At 39.6% G+C, this 27,227-nt stretch overlaps 5 protein-coding genes across 5 annotated transcripts; all 5 read left to right on the forward strand.

Annotated features, from left to right (window-relative positions):
* The first annotated feature begins 10 nt into the window (after window positions 1–10).
* Window positions 11–5,225, forward strand: LOC133648141 (protocadherin gamma-A3-like). Its single transcript, XM_062043922.1, has 3 exons — window positions 11–2,576; window positions 2,704–2,737; window positions 5,194–5,225. Exons 1-3 carry the CDS (start codon window positions 129–131, stop codon window positions 5,223–5,225), a joined length of 2,514 nt encoding a protein of 837 aa, XP_061899906.1. The 5' UTR covers window positions 11–128.
* Window positions 5,223–8,746, forward strand: LOC133648142 (protocadherin beta-16-like). Its single transcript, XM_062043923.1, has 2 exons — window positions 5,223–7,759; window positions 8,726–8,746. Exons 1-2 carry the CDS (start codon window positions 5,348–5,350, stop codon window positions 8,744–8,746), a joined length of 2,433 nt encoding a protein of 810 aa, XP_061899907.1. The 5' UTR covers window positions 5,223–5,347.
* A 219-nt stretch (window positions 8,747–8,965) lies between these two features.
* LOC133648143 (protocadherin beta-8-like) lies at window positions 8,966–14,037 on the forward strand. The gene is made up of 3 exons (XM_062043924.1): window positions 8,966–9,505; window positions 10,799–11,572; window positions 13,984–14,037. The coding sequence occupies exons 1-3, from the start codon at window positions 9,125–9,127 to the stop codon at window positions 14,035–14,037; spliced, it is 1,209 nt and encodes a 402-aa protein (XP_061899908.1). The 5' UTR covers window positions 8,966–9,124.
* Window positions 14,038–14,479: 442 nt separating this feature from the next.
* LOC133648144 (protocadherin gamma-A3-like) lies at window positions 14,480–19,337 on the forward strand. Its single transcript, XM_062043925.1, has 2 exons — window positions 14,480–16,919; window positions 19,321–19,337. The coding sequence occupies exons 1-2, from the start codon at window positions 14,480–14,482 to the stop codon at window positions 19,335–19,337; spliced, it is 2,457 nt and encodes an 818-aa protein (XP_061899909.1).
* Window positions 19,338–19,437: 100 nt separating this feature from the next.
* On the forward strand, window positions 19,438–21,935 carry LOC133648145 (protocadherin beta-8-like). Its single transcript, XM_062043927.1, has 3 exons — window positions 19,438–19,829; window positions 21,102–21,873; window positions 21,921–21,935. Exons 1-3 carry the CDS (start codon window positions 19,438–19,440, stop codon window positions 21,933–21,935), a joined length of 1,179 nt encoding a protein of 392 aa, XP_061899911.1.
* The last annotated feature ends 5,292 nt before the right edge of the window (window positions 21,936–27,227 follow it).

Consider the following 27,227-nt stretch of genomic DNA (forward strand, 5'->3'; position numbering starts at 1 on the left):
TTGGCGGTGAGGGCAACCGATAGAAGAACCTTCTGTGCTTTGCATTTGCATGATAACATCGAAGTGGTTTATGGAAGCAGGAAACGGATTATTTTCCAGAGGAAATCATCGCACTTATTTTTGTCACCATGCGCACTCATGGATGTTTCTCTTTTTCATGCGCAAAATGGAGGTTGTTGAACGGAGGCCGATGGCAAATAGGATCGCTCATGTTCCTTCTTCATTTGGTCACCACGGTAGGTGGTCAGATTCGTTATTCTATCCCAGAGGAGATGAAGAAAGGCTCAGTGATCGGTAATGTGGCGCAAGATCTTGGCTTGGATGTGAAAAGGCTGCGTTCAGGGCGGGCCCGCATTTTGACAGAAGACAACATCCAGTACACCGAGCTGAAGACAGACAAAGGGCTTCTCGTCGTTAACGACAGAATAGACCGGGAGCAGTTTTGTGGAGATGTGACGCCATGTAGCTTCAGCTTTGAGGTCATTTTAGAAAACCCGTTAGAATTGCACATAATTATTGTTGAGGTTTTGGATATAAACGATCATGCTCCCATCTTTGCAAATAATGATAAAGCCCTCATATTTGAAATAAGTGAATCTACTTTAGCTGGAGTGCAGTTTCCTCTGCAAAGTGCAGAGGATGAAGATGTAGGACAAAACGCATTACAGAATTACATTTTGTCACCAAACGATCATTTTATCCTGAATCAGCATGCAAATCCAGATGGCAGCAAATATGTTGAAATTGTGCTCCAGAAGCCTTTAGACAGAGAGCAACGTCCCCGTTTGTCTTTAAAATTAATTGCAGTGGATGGAGGAACACCACAGAGATCTGGTACAGTAAATATAGAAATCAACGTGTTAGATGCAAATGACAACCGGCCTGTGTTTAACCAATCAGAATATAAAGCAGCTGTAATGGAAAATGCAGTGAAAGGAACTAGTATAATTACTGTAAATGCTACAGATGCTGATATTGGTTCAAATGGACTCATCACATATTGGTTGTCTAAAATGAAAGGAAGTGCAGCAGAAATGTTTAATATTGATGAAAAAACAGGCACAATTTATGTGTCAGGTGGAATAGATTATGAAAAGGACAGAAAATATGAAGTGAGGGTGGAAGCAAAGGATCAAGGTGGGCTTACTGGAACAAGTAAAATTATATTTGACGTAATTGATGTAAATGACAATGCTCCAGTTATTAATGTAAAATCCTTCTCCAGCCCTCTTTCTGAGGATTCACCACCTGGTACAACAATAGCAATTCTAAACATAAAAGATGCAGATTCTGACAGAAATGGACAAATAACATGTTCAGTAGATGGAAAACTACCTTTTAAATTGGAGAACTCTCTAACAAATTATTACAATTTAATTTCAGATCAGTACTTTGATAGAGAGTCTGTGTCAGAATATAACATAACAATAACAGCCACTGATCTTGGAACGCCCCCTCTTTCTACCTCAACAAAGTTACATCTTAGAATCTCAGACATTAATGACAATGCACCATTATTTGATAAAAACATTTATTCTGCTTATGTCTCAGAGAATAATTCTCCCGGCATTTCCATATTTGCTGTCACTGCTAGAGATGCTGATTGGAATCAAAACGCGAGAATATCTTATCTTTTAGAGGACACACAGATAAGTGGCAGTCACGTTTCTACTTATGTTTCTTTAAATTCTGAAACTGGAGTTCTCAGTGCTGTTCGATCTTTTGATTATGAGCAAATTAAACAACTGGACTTGGTGGTCAGAGCTCAGGATGGAGGTTCTCCTCCTCTCAGCAGCAACGTGAGCGTTCGCATCCTGATCCAGGACCAGAACGACAACGCCCCCCAGGTCCTGTACCCGGTCCAGACGGGCGGCTCGGTGCTGGCTGAAATGGTGCCTCGTTCAGCAGATGTGGGCTACCTGGTGACTAAAGTGGTGGCTGTTGATGTGGACTCTGGACAGAACGCCTGGCTCTCCTATAAAGTGCACAAAGCCACAGACAGGGCGCTGTTTGAAGTGGGCCTACACAATGGAGAAATAAGAACTGTCCGCCAAGTCACTGATAAAGATGCTGTCAAACAAAGACTGAGTGTTCTAGTGGAGGACAACGGGCAGCCCTCTCGTTCAGCTACAGTCATTGTTAACGTGGCGGTGGCGGACAGCTTCCCTGAAGTGCTGTCAGAGTTCACTGACTTTAGCATGCACGACAAGGAGTACAATGACAAGCTGACTTTTTACTTAGTCTTGGCTTTGGCTGTAGTCTCCTTCCTCTTCATCACCTGCTTGCTGCTCATCATATCAGTCAAAGTGTACAGGTGGAGACAGTCTCGCGTCCTGTACCACTCCAACCTCCCTGTCATTCCATATTATCCACCACGTTACTCAGACACTTTGGGGACAGGGACTCTCCAACACGTGTACAATTACGAGGTGTGCAGGACCACCGACTCCAGGAAAGGTGACATGAAGAATATGCAAGCCATGAGTCAAAGTTTAGTGAGTGTGGATGGAGCTGATGCTGATACACCACATGTGACCAAGCAGATGTCAGGAAACTTTTCACAGATGTCAACTTTGGTGAGTCAAATATTTTACCATTTTTTCTCTCTTTTTGGGGTTTTTTTAAACTTACACTGCCATTTTGAGGTTACAATATCATCACTTGCTCACCTTGATCAACTTGAAGCTTCTGCTTCCTTTACAGATTAACAACATTCAGGCCTATACTGACTTGCCAGGTCACTCTAATTTGGACTTTATTATAATCCACCTGTTGTGTTTTCTTGATTATTCTTTAAATAATCTTTGCATTATGTCTGGATTTGTTTTAGCATCAGTCTTTTAGTCCACCTGCTCAGTGGCCTTGTGGTTAGAGTGTCCGCCCTTAGATCGGTAGGTCGTGAGTTCAAACCCTGACCGAGTCATACCAAAGACTATAAAAATGGGACTCATAACCTCCCTACTTGGCACTCAGCATTAACGGTTGGAATTGGGGGTTAAATCACCAAATGATTCCCGGGCGCAGCCACAGCTGCTGCTCACTGCTCCTCTGTGGGGATGGGTCAAATGCAGAGGATCATTTCACCGCACCTAGTGTGTGTGTGACAATCATTGGCACTTTACTTGGCATAAATAATCAAAGTGTTTTTGTGTAAATGAGAGTGGATCCTCACTTGTCATAAACTGTCACAATCAGCTTTATAATATAGAATATTAAAGGTTAGTTCCACTCTTCCAGTATTAAATGTGTACCTATATTTCACTGTCAATCCCAAAGTCATACAATTTCATCTTTTCGACACATGGTCTGGTTTTATTTTAGGCAATGAAGACTGCTTTGTTTTTAATGTTTCATAACTCTTCACATGTTTCTCCACTATTTCTCTATTTTTTTGTGTTTGATAACTATCAGCTTTCTTGCATACTCGCTACTGCTTTGGAAAAGTTGTATTTAACTTAACTCTGATCATACTGTAGATAGGGTACAATATATATCCCTTCATTTTAGATGTTGTTGACCTTTTGAGTTTGTCAACTTTCAAGAAGTGAACAGTGTATCATTTTTATCTTTCTCCTATGCTTTGTAAAATCAACTTTTTTGTTGGACATGTTTCTTAAAAATGAAAACAGTAACGTTTGATTGCAACACCTGTGTACTGATGTGTACTTTGACCTGTTGAATTATGGCCATCCATTCTTGTAAAAAAAAATGTAAGTCAGTGTCTCGCCCTCCTAATGTGGCAAACAATATGGATGCTGGAATATCAAATGATGTTTCATGCATTGTTTTGAAGTAGATATTATTGATATACTGATATATTTATTAGATCCCAAAGTCTTACTGTGACTGTAACTTGTGTTAGTCATTTTTTTGTGCAGATGTTCAGCGGTGCAGGAGGTTATGTACAGTATGTGCATTCTTAATATACGTGTTAGTAGTTTTGCTGTTTCATTTTGGTGGTGTATTTACATTTCTTTACTGGAATTGAGTCATACAAAGTTAATTCTATAAAACAACTTAATTATTTCAGCACCATAGAAAACATCTCACTCGGCATCATTGTGCTCAGTGAATAGCTCCTCTTTGTTTTTCACAACGGCAATAGTAAAATACAATATAATAATATGTTATAATACAACTTTGTTTGTCATATTAAAAGCCAGAATACAAGTTATGGTATCAAATGGGTCCTTACCCTATTTTAAAACAAAGACATTTTTAAGAATCTGATTAAATTTATGGACAACCTTAACGAAAATATGTTCACATAAACAACACACTCCAAACTTTAAATAAGATGTGGTAAGTGTTATTCATCATTATTCATGTTTAATTTCCCATACATTTAACATACACAATAACTATTAGTACATTTTAAGGTAAACAAGTAAAAAAATATATATATATATATAAAATAAAAAAACACACCATCTATTGAATGAATTAATCATCAAATTATTATTTATTTTTTTATCTAGTCCTCACTAACCAGCATGAAGTCCATGCACCTGGTTTAACAACAACTGGTCTTAAACACTTTGTGAGTAATTATTCTGATAAGTGTTTTAAATTTACACCAATCACACACACACACACACACACACACACACACACACACACACACACACACACACACACACACACACATAATTTGGGACTGAATAATTCCACCACGTTAAATTACCCAAATGTTTTATCTAATCTTCCTGAGACTTAATTTTAAGTAATAATTACATTACAACAGCTCAAATCACTAATCAGAAATTGTTTCCATGTCAGAATATTACATTGATATTATTTTCTAAATAAATATGATTTCTGCATTATTGCTAAGGGTAAAGTTTAATTTTCCTTAAAGTTTTGCCTTTTTTTGAGTTTTCCTATCCAAGCCGGATCTTTCTTGTACATGCAATTTATAATTTTCAAAATAAAACGTTCAATTAGATCATGTGACAAAGAATAAGTCGAATGGTAATTAATTTAATTAGTATTTTGTTCAATCAAATATTTTGTTGTTTATTTATACCATGCAGCATAAACAAAAATAATAGTTTAAAAGCCTGTAATAAATATGTTGACGGTTAATAAATATGAAGGCGTATTACTGTGAAAATCCTCTGAGGGCCGCTGTTGATACGTCATTGAATACGGGTGCAGATATTCAGTGCTGTGGTCCTATTGGTCTCCTTTTAGAGCTCCGAGACGACGGGCTGCTCGCCATTTGAAGACAAATCGTTCTTGTGGATCCTCCTGTTTAAAACGGATTGCTTGAGGAGTGTCTGCTTTTCATTCTGAAGGATTATCAACGCCGTTCGTTTTTGTTTTTTTGTTTTTTTTTTATTTGAGGATGGATTGTACGTGGATGAACGCAGTCAGAGGCCGATGGCGCGCACTGTTTGTCATTCTTTGTCTCTGCGAGCTGAGCTCAGTGAGTGGACAGGCTCGCTATTCCATACCGGAGGAGCAGGCAGAAGGCTCTTTTGTTGGAAACATTGCCAGAGATTTGGGCTTGGATGTGGCCAGACTAGTAGCAGGTAAAGCTCGTATTATTGCAAAAGGAGGCCGGCAGTATGTTGATTTAAAGCGAGACAAAGGCACACTTGTTATTAAAGAGCGCATCGACCGAGAAGAGCTTTGTGGAAAGACGACGCCCTGCAGCTTCACTTTTGACATCATTTTAGAAAATCCGATCCAGCTTTATCGTGTAACAGTGGAAGTTATAGATATTAATGATAATAGTCCCTCTTTCCCACAACATGAAGTTAATTTGAAAATAGCTGAATATACTGCAGTGGGCACCCGGTTCTCTCTTGCTAATGCAGACGACCCTGACGTCGGTATTAATGATATTCAGAAATACATTCTTAAACCTTCAGATAATTTAAAATTAGAAATACAAAGCCAACCAGACGGAATGAAGGTTATAGAAATGGTTCTACAAAAGCCTTTAGACAGAGAGGAAGAGGAGACTCACACTCTCATGTTGATTGCTTCAGATGGAGGTGAGCCACATAGATCAGGGACGGTGAGAATTCAAATCACTGTGCTGGATGCCAACGATAACACACCTGTGTGCAGCCAGCCTGTTTATAAGGTAGATGTTCCAGAAAATTCACCTGAAGGAACGTTGATTGCTACTGTTAGTGCAAATGATGCTGATGCAGGCCTCAATGGTGACGTCACGTATTCCACTCGTGCCACCAGAGAGGCGGAGCAGATGTTTGATGTAAATGTTAAAACAGGAGAAATTAAACTTACTGGCAAATTAGATTTTGAGAAATCTAAGAATTTTCAATTAAATGTCCAGGCTACTGACCATGGAGGCTATTCAGACACATGTAAAGTTATAGTTAACATAATTGATGAGAATGACAATGTTCCTACAATAGAACTTATGTCATTTTCTCAGTCCATACCTGAGGATTCTCCCCCAGGTACAACTGTAGCTGTTTTTAACGCAAATGATGAAGACTCTGATAGCAACGGTGTTGTCAAGTGCTCCATTAATTCTGATGTCCCTTTCAAAATTGAGTCTTCGTTAACAGAATACTTCACCATTGTTACAGAAAACTTTTTAGACAGAGAAAGTGTTTCTGAATATAATGTTACCATAACAGTGTCTGACCAAGGCTCTCCTCCTCTGTCTAGTAGTAAAACCATCAACGTTAAAATATCTGACGTAAATGACAGCCCGCCCAAATTCCATCAGTCAGAATACAGTAAGAATGTACCAGAGAACAACTCTCCTGGTTTTTCTGTGTTTACTGTCAGTGCTAGTGATGCAGACTGGGGCCAGAACGCTCGAGTGTCTTACTTCCTGGAGGAGAAAGAAGTTAATGGAGTAGCTGTGTCTTCTTTTGTCTCAGTCAACTCAGAGAACGGTGTCATCCACGCAGTCCGATCTTTTGATTACGAACAAATTAAGTCCTTTGACTTTAACGTTACGGCCCGCGATGCCGGCTCCCCTCCTTTAAGTTCTGTAGCTACAGTTCACATCCTGATCCAGGACCAGAACGACAACGCCCCCCAGGTCCTGTACCCGGTCCAGACGGGCGGCTCGGTGCTGGCTGAAATGGTGCCTCGTTCAGCAGATGTGGGCTATCTGGTGACTAAAGTGGTGGCTGTTGATGTGGACTCTGGACAGAACGCCTGGCTCTCCTATAAAGTGCACAAAGCCACAGACAGGGCGCTGTTTGAAGTGGGCCTACACAATGGAGAAATAAGAACTGTCCGCCAAGTCACTGATAAAGATGCTGTCAAACAAAGACTGAGTGTTCTAGTGGAGGACAACGGGCAGCCCTCTCGTTCAGCTACAGTCATTGTTAACGTGGCGGTGGCGGACAGCTTCCCTGAAGTGCTGTCAGAGTTCACTGACTTTAGCATGCACGACAAGGAGTACAATGACAAGCTGACTTTTTACTTAGTCTTGGCTTTGGCTGTAGTCTCCTTCCTCTTCATCACCTGCTTGCTGCTCATCATATCAGTCAAAGTGTACAGGTGGAGACAGTCTCGCGTCCTCTACCACTCCAACCTCCCTGTCATTCCATATTATCCACCACGTTACTCAGACACTTTGGGGACAGGGACTCTCCAACACGTGTACAATTACGAGGTGTGCAGGACCACCGACTCCAGGAAAGGTGACATGAAGAATATGCAAGCCATGAGTCAAAGTTTAGTGAGTGTGGATGGAGCTGATGCTGATACACCACATGTGACCAAGCAGATGTCAGGAAACTTTTCACAGATGTCAACTTTGGTGAGTAAAATATTTCACCATATTTTAAAGGATTTGTTTTGTCTGAGTAGCCTTACAGTTGCATTGTGCCAGTATGTACGGGTTTATTTTGGAAAAGGTTAATATTTTTTTTCCGTTTAAGGAAGTGAAAATGACATGTTTTAGAATTCGGCCTGTGTCCTGCAAAAGTAATATATTAACCATTTTGGATATTTTTTACATTTATTGCTTTTGATGAAACTATGATATCGACTACAACTTAATGTATTAAAGCAAAGAAAACCTGAAACCTGCCAGGGGATTAATACACTTTTTTAAGATGGGCTACTGCACCATTTCAAAACTAAATTGTTGTATTGACATGTATTTTAATGTGAATTATTATACATTTCTATTTTATAATCAAAATATCTAATATCAAATTATTTTTATTAAAACTCAATATTTCCGTGTCTGGAAAACACTTCAGCTTATTTAATTTACACCCTGAAGTCAAAAATAATAATCCAGTACAACATTACAGTACATCGATGTCACAATAACTCTACCAAATATTTCATTATGTTGTATTAGTGTTGAGCCTTTACAGTAAAGTTATTTCCAATAATAAATTATGTGTACAGTGTTGACACAATTTATGGCAGCATTGTTGCTGTTTTAAAATAAATGTGTATATTTTAGTGTGACTTAAGTTAAACAACAATACAATAATAAAAACTTTTGATGATAGTAATGAATAAACTAATAATAATATAACAAATGTCAACAAATGGAAAAAGAAAACAACTTTTCAAGCCTCATCACTTATAATACATTTTTTTCTAAAAATGTATTGTTGGATATATTGTTTGTTCTTAGTGTTTACGGCACTTATAGTTTTATATGTCATTTTTAATAAATGATTGTGCATTTTAGAGTCCACTTCAACATAGATTGGATTAATTTCTCCTTGCATTTTAACAATTTAATGTGTTCCTTTATTTTTAGTTTACCATTGTTGTCTGGTGATTTAGGTGATTATTTCGTTTTCAATTAGATTACTAAATATTGTGCAATATATTTTTATTTATTCCTATATTCATTGCACAAAGTGAGCGGACTATATTGGCTTTTATTATTATTATTGCTATCCTGCTCGTCCTTCTACACTTTGGACTCCAAGGGACGCTATTGGCCTACAAATCATTTTTCAGTGCGTCGTGGTCATGCTGTCCTCCCTCCAAATGACGAGGCATTGGAGGAGCATTTCTGTCTTTTGTTGGCGGTGAGGGCAACCGATAGAAGAACCTTCTGTGCTTTGCATTTGCATGATAACATCGAAGTGGTTTATGGAAGCAGGGAACGGATTATTTACCAGAGGAAATCATCGCACTTATTTTTGTCACCATGCGCACTCATGGATGTTTCTCTTTTTCATGCGCAAAATGGAGGTTGTTGAACGGAGGCCGATGGCAAATAGGATCGCTCATGTTCCTTCTTCATTTGGTCACCACGGTAGGTGGTCAGATTCGTTATTCTATCCCAGAGGAGATGAAGAAAGGCTCAGTGATCGGTAATGTGGCGCAAGATCTTGGCTTGGATGTGAAAAGGCTGCGTTCAGGGCGGGCCCGCATTTTGACAGAAGACAACATCCAGTACACCGAGCTGAAGACAGACAAAGGGCTTCTCGTCGTTAACGACAGAATAGACCGGGAGCAGCTTTGTGGAGATGTGACGCCATGTAGCTTCAGCTTTGAGGTCATTTTAGAAAATCCTTTGGAATTGCACAGAATTATTGTTGAGGTTTTGGATATAAACGATCATGCTCCCATCTTTGCAAATAAAGATGAAGCTCTCATATTTGAAATAAGTGAATCAGCTGCAGTAGGAGTGCGCTTTCCTCTGCAAAGTGCAGAGGATGAAGATGTAGGACAAAACGCTTTGCAGAATTACATTTTGTCACCAAACGATCATTTTATACTGAATCAGCATGCAAATCCAGATGGCAGCAAATATGTTGAAATGGTGCTCCAGAAGCCTTTAGACAGAGAGCAACGTCCCCGCTTGTCTTTAAAATTAATTGCAGTGGACGGAGGAACACCACAGAGATCTGGTACAGTAAATATAGAAATAAACGTTTTAGACGCAAATGACAATGAACCCATATTCAATCAATCAGCATATAAGGCTGTTGTCATGGAAAATGCAGTGAAAGGAACTAGTATAATTACTGTAAATGCTACAGATGCTGACAGTGGTTCATATGGACTCATCACATATAGTTTGTCTAAAAAGAAAGGGAGTGCAGCAGAAATATTTAATATAGATGAAAAAACAGGTACAATTTATGTGTCCGGTCAAATAGATTATGAAAAGGACAGAAAATATGAAGTGAGGGTGGAAGCAAAGGATCAAGGTGGGCTTACAGGGACCAGTAAAATTATATTTGATGTAATTGATGTAAATGACAATGCTCCAATTATTAATGTAAAATCCTTCTCCAGCCCTCTTTCTGAGGATTCACCTCCTGGTACAACAATAGCAATTTTGAACATAAAAGATGCCGATTCTGACAGAAATGGACAAATAACATGTTCAATAGATGGAAAACTTCCCTTTAAAATCGAGCCATCGCTTACAAAATATTACAATTTGATATCAGATCAATACTTTGATAGAGAGTCTGTGTCAGAATATAACATAACAATAACAGCCACTGATCTTGGAACGCCCCCTCTTTCTACCTCAACAAAGTTACATCTTAGAATCTCAGACATTAATGACAATGCACCATTATTTGATAAAAACATTTATTCTGCTTATGTCTCAGAGAATAATTCTCCGGGCATTTCCATATTTGCTGTCACTGCTAGAGATGCTGACTGGAATCAAAATGCGAGAATATCTTATCTTTTAGAGGACACACAGATAAGTGGCAGTCCTGTTTCTACGTATGTTTCTTTAAATTCTGAATCTGGTACTCTCAGTGCAGTTCGATCATTTGATTATGAGCAAATTAAACAACTGGACTTGGTGGTCAGAGCTCAGGATGGAGGTTCTCCTCCCCTTAGCAGCAACGTGAGCGTTCGCATCCTGATCCAGGACCAGAACGACAACGCCCCCCAGGTGCTGTACCCGGTCCAGACGGGCGGCTCGGTGCTGGCTGAAATGGTGCCTCGTTCAGCAGATGTGGGCTACCTGGTGACTAAAGTGGTGGCTGTTGATGTGGACTCTGGACAGAACGCCTGGCTCTCCTATAAAGTGCACAAAGCCACAGACAGGGCGCTGTTTGAAGTGGGCCTACACAATGGAGAAATAAGAACTGTCCGCCAAGTCACTGATAAAGATGCTGTCAAACAAAGACTGAGTGTTCTAGTGGAGGACAACGGGCAGCCCTCTCGTTCAGCTACAGTCATTGTTAACGTGGCGGTGGCGGACAGCTTCCCTGAAGTGCTGTCAGAGTTCACTGACTTTAGCATGCACGACAAGGAGTACAATGACAAGCTGACTTTTTACTTAGTCTTGGCTTTGGCTGTAGTCTCCTTCCTCTTCATCACCTGCTTGCTGCTCATCATATCAGTCAAAGTGTACAGGTGGAGACAGTCTCGCGTCCTGTACCACTCCAACCTCCCTGTCATTCCATATTATCCACCACGTTACTCAGACACTTTGGGGACAGGGACTCTCCAACACGTGTACAATTACGAGGTGTGCAGGACCACCGACTCCAGGAAAGGTGACATGAAGAATATGCAAGCCATGAGTCAAAGTTTAGTGAGTGTGGATGGAGCTGATGCTGATACACCACATGTGACCAAGCAGATGTCAGGAAACTTTTCACAGATGTCAACTTTGGTGAGTCAAATATTTCACCATTCTTCCTCTGTTTTAATTATTTATATTTTTTAAAGTTTTAAGTTGAAAAATATACATTTTCGCTGTAGCTGTACATTGCAATTCCAAGCAAACATTGTATGATTTGGATACAATACTGGTTGTTTATGAAGAAGTACAGTAGGATCATCCCTATATAAGCCATCACTTTTCATATGTTTGTTTTTTATTAGTTTTTTTTAACAGAAAGGTATAATTCCATCCAACTTTTAAGAACCTAGATTATTTTTCCTCTTTTATTTTCGATAAAAACATAGTTTTAGATGTATATTTAGTTTACTTAAAAGGGGCAATACATTTTAAAAAACATTCGGTGATGAGCTGTTGCCCGGATCATGTTTAAATTAGTTTAAAGACTCCCTTAGTTCTGTTTTCAGCACCCCTGGGTTTGTGTTCTTGGTTGCCATGGTTGCTGATTATTTTGACCTGCCTCTGATTAGTGTTCGGGGGGCTCACCTGCTCCCGGTCACTAATCATAGAGCCATTTATTCCTGCCTTTCGCCACACTCTGTCTGGCTGTTTAGTTTGCATTATACAACAAGTTACGTTGGTATAACTTTTGATTCCTGTTTCCATGCTAAGCTTTCTCGTTAGTTTTTTTCTTAGCTTCCCGTGCTACCGGCACGTTTTCCTGTATTTTTGTATGTTGCCCGATTTATGGAGAAATAAATCATTGTCCTAACTGCACGATGCCTCCGGAGTTCCGTCTGCATCTTAGGGAAACGAGCCACGCATTAACATGCGACCCCACCGTAATTTGGCGTGTAAATATGTGAGATTATAGCCAATGGCTAATTTCTATAGTTTCTCTGCAACACATTCAAAACATACTACACAGATAATACAATGTAAACTCTCCAAAATGTAGGTACCAATGGGGCTGTTTTAAACCCCTTTCTGCCACAAATATACATTGTGAATTACACATATACGTACAACATATGATAAAATACATATTTCATAATGTACACCATAACACTTCCATTTATTTACAGGCTATAAACTCTCATAATTGTGACTCTAAAGCAGCCATGTTTAAGGCCTTACTAGATAAATCTTGTGTTTCCTTAGTTCCGTTATATTTGCAGGTGCTGTGTTTAATGTTTGACACACTCCATCCGACAGTAAGAGTTTCCCAAACATCAAAACTCAACCAGTCACCTCTGGAGTCATACTTTTGTGCTCAGAGGTGGGTAGTAACGTGTTACATTTACTCCCTTTACTTAGGTAACTTTTTGGATCAATTGTACTTGTATTTGTATCATAACTATTGATTAATGCTTGCAAAGACATATTCATTTGGCTGAGCAAGCCTTCTCCAAGCGGGCACAGTCACGTGACTATGTTTTCACCAATCAAATGTAAGCACGAGTGACGTTTGCCTCTAGTCCACCAATCAAACGGTGCCTTGCATACTTCCTGGCGAGTTAGAACAAGCCGGATGAGCGGAACCATGGGAGGGACTGACCCTATTCTCCCTAAAATCACGAATTCAGATACAGATGTAGAAGCTGATATAAGTCAATATTTTTGATGTATATAATACAATGTTGTTTTTATGTTTTACACACACACGCACATACACACACACACACACAAACTATGGGTGTAGTCCAATAACCATTAAAAAAAAAAAAAAGTAAATAAATCAGAAGTTACTCACAAGTTACTCAATACTTGAGTAGTTTTTTTTAATTTTCTTGGAATACTTACTCTTCCTTAAATGATTACATGGATGACTACTTTTTTTTAATTTGACTTGACTCATATTACTCTAAAGTAACAGTACTCTAACTTGAGTCCACGTGTTAGCGGTTCTACCCAGCTTTTGTGCAGTTAGCATTTCTAACTACTAGCTTTTTGAAAGGAAGTTGTGCTAGGTCATTAATAATTGTTTAAAACACGAAGTGAATGAGCATACTTTATGATATTTTTTTCAAATTCAGTAAGTTATATTTGTGAGTATTCTGCATTGTTGATACACCATGGACCTTTTTTTTAAATTATATTGTACTTTGTACATTGCATTGTCTTTGTATATTGGAGTGCATTGTGTATACGTACATTATATTCAGCATCATCATTTAGCAGTGGCTACTGCTTGTGTATGTGTATCGGTAAATGTAGATATGTTATTTTAAAAAATAAGTTTAGTGACTTTGTGAATTGCAATGTGTGGTCAGTGCCACTTATAAAGAAAGTGCAGGCAATATTTTATCAGTGCAGGGCGAGGTTGATAAATGTCTCTACAAGAGTAATAAGCAATATGTCTTTACCTATAATTATAATGGACGAATGTCATAATCATATTCAACTGGCAGGCTTTTACTGTTTATAACGCCTGGTACTAACATAAATGGCCTGCTGTGGAGTCTGTGGCTCTGTCCATGGTTCTGAAGTACAGTTTAGGCAAGATTATCCTGTGAAAATCCCTTTTAATTTTGTATTTGCAGTGCCATAATAATTAGTATTTGCTATTTTCTTTATTCAGCAATCACTCATTCTTCTCTACTGGGTAAAGATTTGTGAAAATTGTAACAAAACAATAACGCAAATTGTTGCATTTGTTTATGGATTTTTGTGTAATTATGCAACTCTTTAAAAAAATATTGTATTGCTTATAGAAGCATTTGTTTTCGTCTTTTGAGTGTATCTGAATCAATTACACATTTCAGCCTCTAAGGGACGCTATTGCATGGGAAATGAATGTGATAGTTACGTGATGCAGTGCAGCGTCTTTCTCTGTCACTGCCATTTATAGAAGAGAGCTTCGTGTGAACAACAACTGAGCGAAAATAATGCTCATCTGAATGCTTATTGCCCCTAACTGTCAAGTTATTTGGGTCGTGTTACTTCAATAGTTTTCACATGGAGTCTAAAGAGGATCATTGCAGTGGAGGAGGAAGATGGCGATGTGTTTGGCGACGGGCGGCCTGCCTCTTTGTCTTTTTGTGGTTTTTCCTAAACGGAACGGAGGCACAGATCCGCTATTCGATCCCAGAGGAGATGAAAAAAGGCTCGCTTGTCGGTAATGTGGCCCAAGATCTCGGTTTGGATCTAAAAAGACTCCGTTCTGGGCGTGCCCGCATCGTGACGGGGGAGAACGTCCAGTACACGGAGCTGAGGACGGACAAAGGGCTTCTGGTCGTCCATGAGAGGATAGATCGAGAGCAGCTTTGTGGAGACGTGACGCCGTGCAGCTTCACCTTTGAGATTTTACTGGAAAACCCCATGGAATTACACCCTGTGACCATCGAAGTGTTGGACGTCAATGACAACGCCCCCACTTTTGAAAACAATAATTTGCAATTTGAAATAAGCGAGTCTGCTGCTCTTGGCTCCCGTTTTGTTCTGGAAAGTGCACATGATGCTGATGTGGGTGCAAACGGTGTGCAGAGCTACATTTTAACTCCGAGTGATAATTTTGTTTTAAAGGAACACGTCAGTCCTGGAGGCAGTAAATATGCAGAAATGGTGCTGCAGAAAGGATTAGACAGAGAAAAACAACCCCGACTTTCTTTAAAATTAGTGGCTGTAGATGGTGGAAATCCACAGAGATCAGGTACAGTAAATATTAATATTATTATTCTGGATGCAAATGATAATGCTCCTGTTTTTAATCAAACAATTTATAAAGCTAAAGTAGTTGAAAATGCAGTAAAAGGCACTCACGTTCTAACTGTGAATGCAACTGACGCAGATAGTGGATCAAATGCAAAAGTCACATATGCTTTTTTAAAATCAAAAGCAGGAATAGCAGATTTATTTCACATTGACAAAGAAACAGGATGTATAACTGTAGCAAAACAAATAGATTATGAAAAAGAAAAAACAATAGAGTTCATGGTTGAAGCTAAAGATCAAGGAGGGCTGACAGAGTCAGCTAAAGTGGAAATAGAAGTAATAGATTTAAATGATAATGTTCCAGTCATAAATGTGATGTCCTTCACTAGTCCTGTGTCAGAAGACTCCCCAGCTAGTACCACTATTGGTATCATTAATGTTAAAGACCTAGATTCTGGAGAAAATGGCCACGTCAGGTGTGCCATTGAGGGTCGTGTTCCATTTAGAATTAAATCCAATGTGAGAAATTATTTTGCATTACTTACTGATGCTGACTTAGATCGTGAAAGTGTGCCAGAATTTAACATCACTGTTGTTGCATCAGATTCTGGCTCACCTCCTCTGTCGAGTAAAATGACTTTTAATTTGAAGGTTTCAGACGTGAATGACAATGCTCCTGTGTTCCCGGTCAGCTTATATACTGCAAGTGTTGCAGAAAATAACCATCCAGGTGTTTCTGTGCTAAAAGTTAGTGCTAAAGACCCTGATGAAAACCAGAACGCTCGTGTTTCTTACATGTTGGAGGAGCGTGAAATCGGAGGAACTCCAGTTACTGAATTTGTGTCCGTTAATGCAGGAAGTGGAGTCATTAGTGCAGTTCGCTCATACGACTATGAACAAATTAAAGAACTGGTGTTTATTGTCAGAGCTCAGGATGGAGGTTCTCCTCCTCTCAGCAGCAATGTAAGCATACGCATACTAATCCAGGACCAGAACGACAACGCCCCCCAGGTCCTGTACCCGGTCCAGACGGGCGGCTCGGTGCTGGCTGAAATGGTGCCTCGTTCAGCAGATGTGGGCTACCTGGTGACTAAAGTGGTGGCTGTTGATGTGGACTCTGGACAGAACGCCTGGCTCTCCTATAAAGTGCACAAAGCCACAGACAGGGCGCTGTTTGAAGTGGGCCTACACAATGGAGAAATAAGAACTGTCCGCCAAGTCACTGATAAAGATGCTGTCAAACAAAGACTGAGTGTTCTAGTGGAGGACAACGGGCAGCCCTCTCGTTCAGCTACAGTCATTGTTAACGTGGCGGTGGCGGACAGCTTCCCTGAAGTGCTGTCAGAGTTCACTGACTTTAGCATGCACGACAAGGAGTACAATGACAAGCTGACTTTTTACTTAGTCTTGGCTTTGGCTGTAGTCTCCTTCCTCTTCATCACCTGCTTGCTGCTCATCATATCAGTCAAAGTGTACAGGTGGAGACAGTCTCGCGTCCTGTACCACTCCAACCTCCCTGTCATTCCATATTATCCACCACGTTACTCAGACACTTTGGGGACAGGGACTCTCCAACACGTGTACAATTACGAGGTGTGCAGGACCACCGACTCCAGGAAAAGTGACATGAAGAATATGCAAGCCATGAGTCAAAGTTTAGTGAGTGTGGATGGAGCTGATGCTGATACACCACATGTGACCAAGCAGATGTCAGGAAACTTTTCACAGATGTCAACTTTGGTGAGTCAAATATTTAAACATTATTTGTTTGTTTTTGTATCTGATAGTTTTTCAAGTTCTAAAGTAAAATGTATACTTACTTACTGTAGTTGTACATGATGCTGCACCTCCAACCAACTATATTATGATGTTACAATAATGGTTGTTAATGTAGAAATACATTCGGAACATAACTTTATTAATTTAGCCTGCTCAGTGGCCTTGTGGTTAGAGTGTCCGCCCTGAGATCGGTAGGTCAAGCCTACCCCGATCGAGTCATACCAAAGACTATAAAAATGGGGACCATTACCTCCCTGCTTGGCACTCAGCATCAAGGGTTGGAATTGGTGGTTAAATCACCAAAATGTTTCCCGAGCGTGGCCACTGCTGCTGCTCACTGCTCCCCTCACCTCACAAAGGGTAGAACAAGGGGATGGGTCAAATGCAGAGGTTAATTTCACCCCACCTAGTGTGTGTGTGACTATCAGTGGTACTTTAACTAACTTATGCTACTTCACTTTTGATACAGTTTGTATTTTAACAGTGTAAGGTCTAATCTTATATACATTTCAAAATCCTGCAATTAATAATGTTGTCCGGTCAAGTTGAGATAATATATAATTTTTATATTTATATTTAGTTTATTTACAAGGGACAATACATATTAATAAACACATGGGATGTAAATATGTGAAATTATAGCCACTTACTATAATGTCCATCTCTAATCCCTCAGCAACACATTGGAAATGTGGTACACAGAATAACAATATTGAAATGTAAAATTGATCAAATACATATTTCACTGTACACACCTTTGCACTTTTATATAGCTTTCAAATAATGATTACAATTTTGATTTTCAAGCAGTCATTTTTTAAGGACTAATTACCATAATTTCCGGACTATAAGCCGCTACTTTTTCCCCTGTTTCTGGTCCCTGCGGCTTATACAAGGGTGCGGCTTATTTACGGCCTGTTCTTCTCCGACACCGACGAAGAGGATTTCGGTGGTTTTAGTACGCAGGAGGAAGACGATGACACAATGATTAAAGACTGACTTTTCATATACCGGTAGGCTGGTTATTTTGATAACGTACAGGCGAGCACTTTGTATTACTTTGCAGCGTTGTATTATTTGTACTCTGCACGAATGCTGTTCGCCATGTCAAAGATGTGAAAGTTTGATTGAATGATTGAAATATTTATAGTTAATAAATGGGACGCTTTAGCAGGAACCCCTATATACTACGCTAATTACACATCAAAACCCTGCGGCTTATAGTCGGGTGCGGCTTATATATGGAGCAATCTGTATTTTCCCCTAAATTTAGCTGGTGCGGCTTATAGTCAGGTGCGTCTTATAGTCCGGAAATTACGGTAAATGATGCTTTTGGTGCTACTTGCCTGATATCTTCAGATTGTGTTTTCAGTGTTTGACATGCTCAGTTAGAAAAAGATAGCCGCTCAAACACACTTTTTTGAAGGGCACCAAATGAAGCCATGCTTAGTTGTGCTGTTGGCATTTTTACATTTACAAAATTTCTTAGAAGAGGTGGTCCTAGGTCATTTAAAAGGTACAATAAGTGAGTCAGCAGACTTTATTAACTTTCCTAATTGAGTAGGTTATATTTCTTGAATATTCTGCAATGATGATACATGGTGGGACTTTCTTAATAACTTGAACAATCCCAATTGGATTGTGTTTGTGTGCTGCAGGATACTTGCATACTCACATTAAATGTAGCACTGTTTTATCAGTGCATAGTAGTCTTGTGTTTATCAGCTAATGCAAAATTGTGACACTTAGAGGTTTATTGCAGTGTCTGAATTGCAGTGTGTACAGCACCACTTACAGTTTAGTGAATGTGCAGGTTTATGTGTCAAGGTTTATTAGTGCAGCACTCGGTTGATATAGTTCTCTAAGAGTGATCATCAATATGTCTCGACCTCTAGTTAGGAATGCATGGATTTCATTATATTATTGGTACAAACATTAATGAACATGGTGTTCCTGGGTGTCTGTCCGTGGTCCTGAAGTGCAGTTTAGGCTACATTCCAGCACCCCCTGCCACCCCATAAGAGACAAACAGTAGAAGATGGATGGATGGATGGACAATTTGTTTGAAAAGCCCTTTGATTATTTACTATTTTTAGTTCCATCATAATTATCAGTCATTTGTACTGAGGTTTGAATGAAGTACATCAAACTAAAACACATATATTGATTGTGTTTATTGTACTTTTGTATTATTTAATGCTAGTCTTAAAAAATATAGCATATTATTTATAGAGGCATTGTTTTGAATTGGTGTGTATCTGGACCACTTTCACATTTCAGCCTCTAAGGGACGCTATTGCATGGGAAATGAATGTGATAGTTACGTGATGCAGTGCAGCGTCTTTCTCTGTCACTGCCATTTCTAGAAGAGAGCTTCGTGTGAACAACCACCGTGCAGCAATAACGCTCATCTGAATGCGTATTGCTCCTATTAGTCAAAGTATTTATATAGGGTCGTTTTACTTTAATAGTTTTTTTTTCACATGGAGTCTAAAGAGGATCATTGCAGTGGAGGAGGAAGATGGCGATGTGTTTGGCGACGGGCGGCCTGCCTCTTTGTCTTTTTGTGGTTTTTCCTAAATGGAACGGAGGCACAAATCCGCTATTCGATCCCAGAGGAGATGAAAAAAGGCTCACTTGTCGGAAATGTGGCCCAAGATCTCGGTTTGGATCTAAAAAGACTCCGTTCTGGGCGTGCCCGCATCGTGACGGGGGAGAACGTCCAGTACACGGAGCTGAGGACGGACAAAGGGCTTCTGGTCGTCCATGAGAGGATAGATCGAGAGCAGCTTTGTGGAGACGTGACGCCGTGCAGCTTCACCTTTGAGATTTTACTGGAAAACCCCATGGAATTACACCCTGTGACCATCGAAGTGTTGGACGTCAATGACAACGCCCCCGCCTTTAAAAATAATTATTTGCAATTTGAAATAAGCGAGTCTGCTGCTCTTGGCTCCCGTTTTGTTCTGGAAAGTGCACATGATGCTGATGTGGGTGCAAACGGTCTGCAGAGCTACATTTTAACTCCGAGTGATCATTTTGTTTTAAAGGAACATGTCAGTCCTGGAGGCAGTAAATATGCAGAAATGGTGCTGCAGAAAGGATTAGACAGAGAAAAAGAACCACGACTTTCCTTAAAATTAGTGGCCATGGATGGTGGAACTCCACAAAGGTCAGGTACAGTAAATATGAACATAATTGTTCAAGATGCAAATGATAATGCACCTGTTTTTAATCAAACAATGTATATAGCTAAAGTAGTTGAAAATGCAGTAAAAGGCACTCACGTTCTAACTGTGAATGCAACTGACGCAGATAGTGGATCAAATGCAAAAGTCACATACTCTTTTTCAAACTCAAAAGCAGTAATAGCAGATTTATTTCAAATAGACCAAGAAACAGGATGTATAACTGTAGCAAAACAAATAGATTATGAAAAAGAGAAAACAATAGAGTTCATGGTTGAAGCTAAAGATCAAGGCACATTGACAGACTCTACCAAAGTGGAAATAGAAGTAATAGATTTAAATGATAATGTTCCAGTCATAAATGTGATGTCCTTCACTAGTCCTGTGTCAGAAGACTCCCCAGCTGGTACCACTATTGGTATCATTAATGTTAAAGACCTAGATTCTGGAGAAAATGGCCACGTCAGGTGTGCCATTGAGGGTCGTGTTCCATTTAGAATTAAATCCAATGTGAGAAATTATTTTGCATTACTTACTGATGCTGACTTAGATCGTGAAAGTGTGCCAGAATTTAACATCACTGTTGTTGCATCAGATTCTGGCTCACCTCCTCTGTCTAGTAAAATGACTTTTAATTTGAAGGTTTCAGACATGAATGACAATGCTCCTGTGTTCCCGGTCAGCTTATATACTGCAAATATTGCAGAAAATAACCATCCAGGTGTTTCTGTGCTAAAAGTTAGTGCTAAAGACCCTGATGAAAACCAGAACGCTCGTGTTTCTTACATGTTGGAGGAGCGTGAAATCGGAGGAACTCCAGTTACTGAATTTGTGTCCGTTAATGCAGAAAGTGGAGTCATTAGTGCAGTTCGCTCATACGACTATGAACAAATTAAAGAACTGGTGTTTATTGTCAAAGCTCAGGATGGAGGTTCTCCTCCTCTCAGCAGCAACGTGAGCGTTCGCATCCTGATCCAGGACCAGAACGACAACGCCCCCCAGGTCCTGTACCCGGTCCAGACGGGCGGCTCGGTGCTGGCTGAAATGGTGCCTCGTTCAGCAGATGTGGGCTACCTGGTGACTAAAGTGGTGGCTGTTGATGTGGACTCTGGACAGAACGCCTGGCTCTCCTATAAAGTGCACAAAGCCACAGACAGGGCGCTGTTTGAAGTGGGCCTACACAATGGAGAAATAAGAACTGTCCGCCAAGTCACTGATAAAGATGCTGTCAAACAAAGACTGAGTGTTCTAGTGGAGGACAACGGGCAGCCCTCTCGTTCAGCTACAGTCATTGTTAACGTGGCGGTGGCGGACAGCTTCCCTGAAGTGCTGTCAGAGTTCACTGACTTTAGCATGCACGACAAGGAGTACAATGACAAGCTGACTTTTTACTTAGTCTTGGCTTTGGCTGTAGTCTCCTTCCTCTTCATCACCTGCTTGCTGCTCATCATATCAGTCAAAGTGTACAGGTGGAGACAGTCTCGCGTCCTGTACCACTCCAACCTCCCTGTCATTCCATATTATCCACCACGTTACTCAGACACTTTGGGGACAGGGACTCTCCAACACGTGTACAATTACGAGGTGTGCAGGACCACCGACTCCAGGAAAGGTGACATGAAGAATATGCAAGCCATGAGTCAAAGTTTAGTGAGTGTGGATGGAGCTGATGCTGATACACCACATGTGACCAAGCACATGTCGGGAAACTTTTCACAAATGTCAACTTTGGTGAGTCAAATATTACAATATTCTTTCTTTGTTTTTGTATCTGATAGTTTTCCAAGTTCTAAAGTAAAATATATACTTACTCACTGTAGTTGTACATAATGCTGCACCTCCAACCAACCGTATTATAATTTAACATTTTACAATATTGGTTGTTTTTGAATAAATACATTAGGAACATACCTATATGCTACGTCACTTTTCATACAGTTTTTATTTTAACAGAGTGAAATCTAATATTTTCTAATATTAAAAATCCTGCAATTAATCATGCTGTCTGGTAAAGTTCAGATAATATATTATTTTTATATTTATATTTAGTTTATTTAAAAGGTACGATACATATACATAAATATGTGAGATTACAGCCACTGACTATAATTTGATTTTACATCTCGCATCCCTCAGCAACACATTCATAACAAAGTACACAAATTAACAATATTGAAATGTAAAATTCAAGGTTTTGATCAAATACATGTTTCACAATGTACACCTTTGCACTTCTATATAGCCTTTAAACTATGATTACAATTTTGACTCTCAAGCAGCCTTTTTTTAAGTCCTGGTTAAATGATGCTTTTGTCACTATTTTCCTGATATTTTCAGATTGTGTGTTCAGTGTTTGACATGCTCAATAAGAAAAAGATAGTTGCCCAGTCAGACCTTTTTGGAACGGCACCAAACAGTCGCCTATGGAGCCCTGCTTAGTTGTGCTGATAGCATTTCTATATATACAAGGTTTGGGAGGTGGTGTTCCTAAGTCATTAAGAATATACAATAACTGAATCAGCACACTTTAGAATAGAATAGCGTTTTATTGTCATTATTAAAGTGAACAGGTTCAAAGAACAACGAAATTGGGTTGCAGTTCCCCTAAGGTGCATATACAATAATATAGTAATATAAATAGTAAAAAAGATAAAAAAGAAGATATATATCTATATATATATATGTATATATCCACACACATGCATATATCCATAAATATGCATATATGTACATATACACATACACATACACATACCCTTACAAATACATACATACACATACATACATATACATACACACACACACACACATATATATATATATATATATATATATATATATATATATATATATATTTATATATATATATATATATATATATATATATATATATATATATATATATATATATATATATATATATATATATATATATATATATATATATACACATATATATATACACATATATATAATATATATATATATATATATACACATATACACATATATATAAAATATATATATATATATATATATATACACATATATACATATATATATATATATATATATATATATATATATATATATATATATATATATATATATATATATATATATATATATATATATATATATATATATATATATATGTGACAGAGGTGTAAGGTGACAGGTTATTGCACATTATTCTGTTTCAGAGTCCAGTATTCTTGCACTTATCGAGAGGCCATTTGGGATATATTGCACAGTCCAACATTATTGCACATTATAGTCCAAAAAATAAAAAGACATGACACATGAGGACATGAGGGACACATTGTGCTCACTCAGGGCCTGTTTAATGCTACTATGGCTCTTGGGTAAAAACTGTTTTTTAGTCTATTTGTGCCCGCTTTTAGCACCCTATAGCGTCTGCCCGAGGGTAGCAGTTCTAGGTGGAATGGGTCTTTCAGGATGCTTTGTGCTTTCCTGAGACAGCGGGAGCCGTACAGGTCAGCCAGGGAGGGGAGGGGGCATCCGATGATCTTCTGGGCGGTGTTTACGACCCTCTGGAGCGCCTTTCTCTCTGCGGCCGTGCAGCTGCAGAACCACACGCAGATGCAGTAGGTCAGGATGCTCTCAATAGAGAAGTAGAAGGACACCAGCAGTTCCTGTGAGAGGTGGTTGTTCCTGAGTATTCTCAGGAAGTGTAGTCTCTGGTGTGCCTTCTTGATGGTAGCTGTGGTGTTGGTGCTCCAGGTTAGGTCGTCGTCCAGGTGGACTCCCAGGAGGCGTAAGTCGGAGGCCCTCTCCACGCAGTCACCGCTGATGACCAGGGGCAGGATGTCTGTTTTATTCCTCCTGAAGTCTACGACCAGGTCCTTGGTCTTGGAGCTGTTTAGGGCCAGGTTGTTTACTGTGCACCACTCCGACAGCTTCTCCACCTCGTCCCGATATGCAGCCTTGTCTCCCCCCTTTATTTAAGTTTTCCTAATTGAGTAGGTTGTATTTCTCGGGTATTCTGCAATGATGATGCATGCATGGTGGGCCATTTTTTAAAAATATCTTGTACATTGCATTGTCTCTCTATGTACATTGCATACTTACATTAGATTCATTATTATTATTAATTGGTGGATATTGCTCATGTGTTTATCATGAAATGTAAAATTGTGACAGAGAAGTTCATCGCAGTCTCTGAATTGCAATGTGACAGCGCCTGCACTTACAGTTTAGTGAACATGCAGGCTTATGTGTCAAGGTTAATTAGTGCAGCACTCAGTTGATACAGCCCTCTACAAGAGAGATCATCAATATCTCTCTACCTATAATTAGGAATGAATATATTTCATTACAATATTAAACTGGCAGGTTAATTGTACTTTTGATAATGCTTGGTATACAAACATTAATCAACATGGTCTCTCTTGGTCTCTGTCCATGGGCCTGAAGTGCAGATTAGGCTATATTAGACAATTTGTATGAAAAACCCTTTGATTATGTACTATTTTTAGTTCCATCATAATTATTGTTGGCTATTTCTATACTCAGCAATCAGTCATTTGTACTGAGGTTTGAATTAATTACAATTAACTAAAACACATGTATTGATTTTGTTTGTTGCCTTTTCATTATTGTATGCTCATCTTAAAAAAAAAAAAACATATTATTTATTGAGGCATTGTTTTACTTTAACTTTAACATTTGTGTGCATCTAGACCACTTTCACATTTCAGCCTCTAAGGGACGCTATTGCATGGGAAATGAATGTGATAGTTACGTGATGCAGTGCAGCGTCTTTCTCTGTCACTGCCATTTATAGAAGAGAGCTTCGTGTGAACAACAACCGTGCAAAAAATAACGCTCATCTGAATGCGTATTGCTCTTATTAGTCAAAGTATTTATATAGGGTCGTTTTACTTTAATAGTTTTTTTTCACATGGAGTCTAAAGAGGATCATTGCAGTGGAGGAGGAAGATGGCGATGTGTTTGGCGACGGGCGGCCTGCCTCTTTGTCTTTTTGTGGTTTTTCCTAAATGGAACGGAGGCACAAATCCGCTATTCGATCCCAGAGGAGATGAAAAAAGGCTCACTTGTCGGAAATGTGGCCCAAGATCTCGGTTTGGATCTAAAAAGACTCCGTTCTGGGCGTGCCCGCATCGTGACGGGGGAGAACGTCCAGTACACGGAGCTGAGGACGGACAAAGGGCTTCTGGTCGTCCATGAGAGGATAGATCGAGAGCAGCTTTGTGGAGACGTGACGCCGTGCAGCTTCACCTTTGAGATTTTACTGGAAAACCCCATGGAATTACACCCTGTGACCATCGAAGTGTTGGACGTCAATGACAACGCCCCCGCCTTTAAAAATAATCATTTGCAATTTGAAATAAGCGAGTTGGCAGCATTAGGATCCCGTTTTGTTCTGGAAAGTGCACATGATGCTGATGTGGGTGCAAACGGTCTGCAGAGCTACATTTTAACTCCGAGTGATAATTTTGTTTTAAAGGAACATGTCAGTGGAGGCAGTAAATATGCAGAAATGGTGCTGCAGAAAGGATTAGACAGAGAAGAACAACCCCGACTGTCTTTAAAATTAGTGGCTGTAGATGGTGGAAATCCACAGAGATCAGGTACAGTAAATATAAATATTAACATCCTGGATATAAATGATAACGCTCCTGTTTTTAACCAAACAATGTATAAAGCTAAAGTGGTTGAAAATGCAGTAAAAGGCACTCACGTTCTAACTGTGAATGCAACTGACGCAGATAGTGGATCAAATGCAAAAGTTACATACTCTTTTTCAAAATCAAATGCAGAAATAGAAGATACATTTCATATAAATGAGGAAACAGGATGTATAACTGCAGAAAAACAAATAGATTATGAAAAAGAGAAAACAATTCAGTTCATGGTTGAAGCTAAAGATCAAGGTGGGCTGACTGAGTCTGCTAAAGTGGAAATAGAAGTAATAGATTTAAATGATAATGTTCCAGTCATAAATGTGATGTCCTTCACTAGTCCTGTGTCAGAAGACTCCCCAGCTGGTACCACTATTGGTATCATTAATGTTAAAGACCAAGATTCTGGAGAAAATGGCCACGTCAGGTGTGCCATTGAGGGCCGCGTTCCATTTAGAATTAAATCCAATGTGAGAAATTATTTTGCATTACTTACTGATGCTGACTTAGATCGTGAAAGTGTGCCAGAATTTAACATCACTGTTGTTGCATCAGATTCTGGCTCACCTCCTCTGTCGAGTAAAATGACTTTTAATTTGAAGGTTTCAGACGTGAATGACAATGCTCCTGTGTTCCCGGTCAGCTTATATACTGCAAATATTGCAGAAAATAACCATCCTGGTGTTTCTGTGCTAAAAGTTAGTGCTAAAGACCCTGATGAAAACCAGAACGCTCGTGTTTCTTACATGTTGGAGGAGCATGAAATCGGAGGAACTCCAGTTACTGAATTTGTGTCCGTTAATGCAGAAAGTGGAGTCATTAGTGCAGTTCACTCATACGACTATGAACAAATTAAAGAACTGGTGTTTATTGTCAGAGCTCAGGATGGAGGTTCTCCTCCTCTCAGCAGCAATGTGAGCGTTCGCATCCTGATCCAGGACCAGAACGACAACGCCCCCCAGGTCCTGTACCCGGTCCAGACGGGCGGCTCGGTGCTGGCTGAAATGGTGCCTCGTTCAGCAGATGTGGGCTACCTGGTGACTAAAGTGGTGGCTGTTGATGTGGACTCTGGACAGAACGCCTGGCTCTCCTATAAAGTGCACAAAGCCACAGACAGGGCGCTGTTTGAAGTGGGCCTACACAATGGAGAAATAAGAACTGTCCGCCAAGTCACTGATAAAGATGCTGTCAAACAAAGACTGAGTGTTCTAGTGGAGGACAACGGGCAGCCCTCTCGTTCAGCTACAGTCATTGTTAACGTGGCGGTGGCGGACAGCTTCCCTGAAGTGCTGTCAGAGTTCACTGACTTTAGCATGCACGACAAGGAGTACAATGACAAGCTGACTTTTTACTTAGTCTTGGCTTTGGCTGTAGTCTCCTTCCTCTTCATCACCTGCTTGCTGCTCATCATATCAGTCA

This window comes from Entelurus aequoreus, linkage group LG04 (assembly GCF_033978785.1).
Source record: "Entelurus aequoreus isolate RoL-2023_Sb linkage group LG04, RoL_Eaeq_v1.1, whole genome shotgun sequence".
NCBI classification, from domain to species: Eukaryota; Metazoa; Chordata; class Actinopteri; order Syngnathiformes; family Syngnathidae; genus Entelurus; species Entelurus aequoreus.

Excerpts from the sequence above, each read along its gene's own strand:
- LOC133648141 (XM_062043922.1), top strand. The coding sequence starts at position 129 with ATGCGCACTCATGGATGTTTCTCTTTTTCATGCGCAAAATGGAGGTTG. Across the intron at positions 2,577-2,703 it reads TTTCACAGATGTCAACTTTG|ATTAACAACATTCAGGCCTA; the intron begins GTGAGTCAAATA and ends CTTCCTTTACAG. Across the intron at positions 2,738-5,193 it reads GGCCTATACTGACTTGCCAG|AGCTCCGAGACGACGGGCTG; the intron begins GTCACTCTAATT and ends GTCTCCTTTTAG.
- LOC133648144 (XM_062043925.1), top strand. The coding sequence starts at position 14,480 with ATGGAGTCTAAAGAGGATCATTGCAGTGGAGGAGGAAGATGGCGATGT.
- LOC133648143 (XM_062043924.1), top strand. The coding sequence starts at position 9,125 with ATGCGCACTCATGGATGTTTCTCTTTTTCATGCGCAAAATGGAGGTTG. Across the intron at positions 9,506-10,798 it reads AAAATCCTTTGGAATTGCAC|AGCGTTCGCATCCTGATCCA; the intron begins AGAATTATTGTT and ends AGCAGCAACGTG. Across the intron at positions 11,573-13,983 it reads TTTCACAGATGTCAACTTTG|TCTGTGGCTCTGTCCATGGT; the intron begins GTGAGTCAAATA and ends CCTGCTGTGGAG.
- LOC133648145 (XM_062043927.1), top strand. The coding sequence starts at position 19,438 with ATGGAGTCTAAAGAGGATCATTGCAGTGGAGGAGGAAGATGGCGATGT. Across the intron at positions 19,830-21,101 it reads CACCCTGTGACCATCGAAGT|CGTTCGCATCCTGATCCAGG; the intron begins GTTGGACGTCAA and ends CAGCAACGTGAG.
- LOC133648142 (XM_062043923.1), top strand. The coding sequence starts at position 5,348 with ATGGATTGTACGTGGATGAACGCAGTCAGAGGCCGATGGCGCGCACTG. Across the intron at positions 7,760-8,725 it reads TTTCACAGATGTCAACTTTG|TTTACCATTGTTGTCTGGTG; the intron begins GTGAGTAAAATA and ends CTTTATTTTTAG.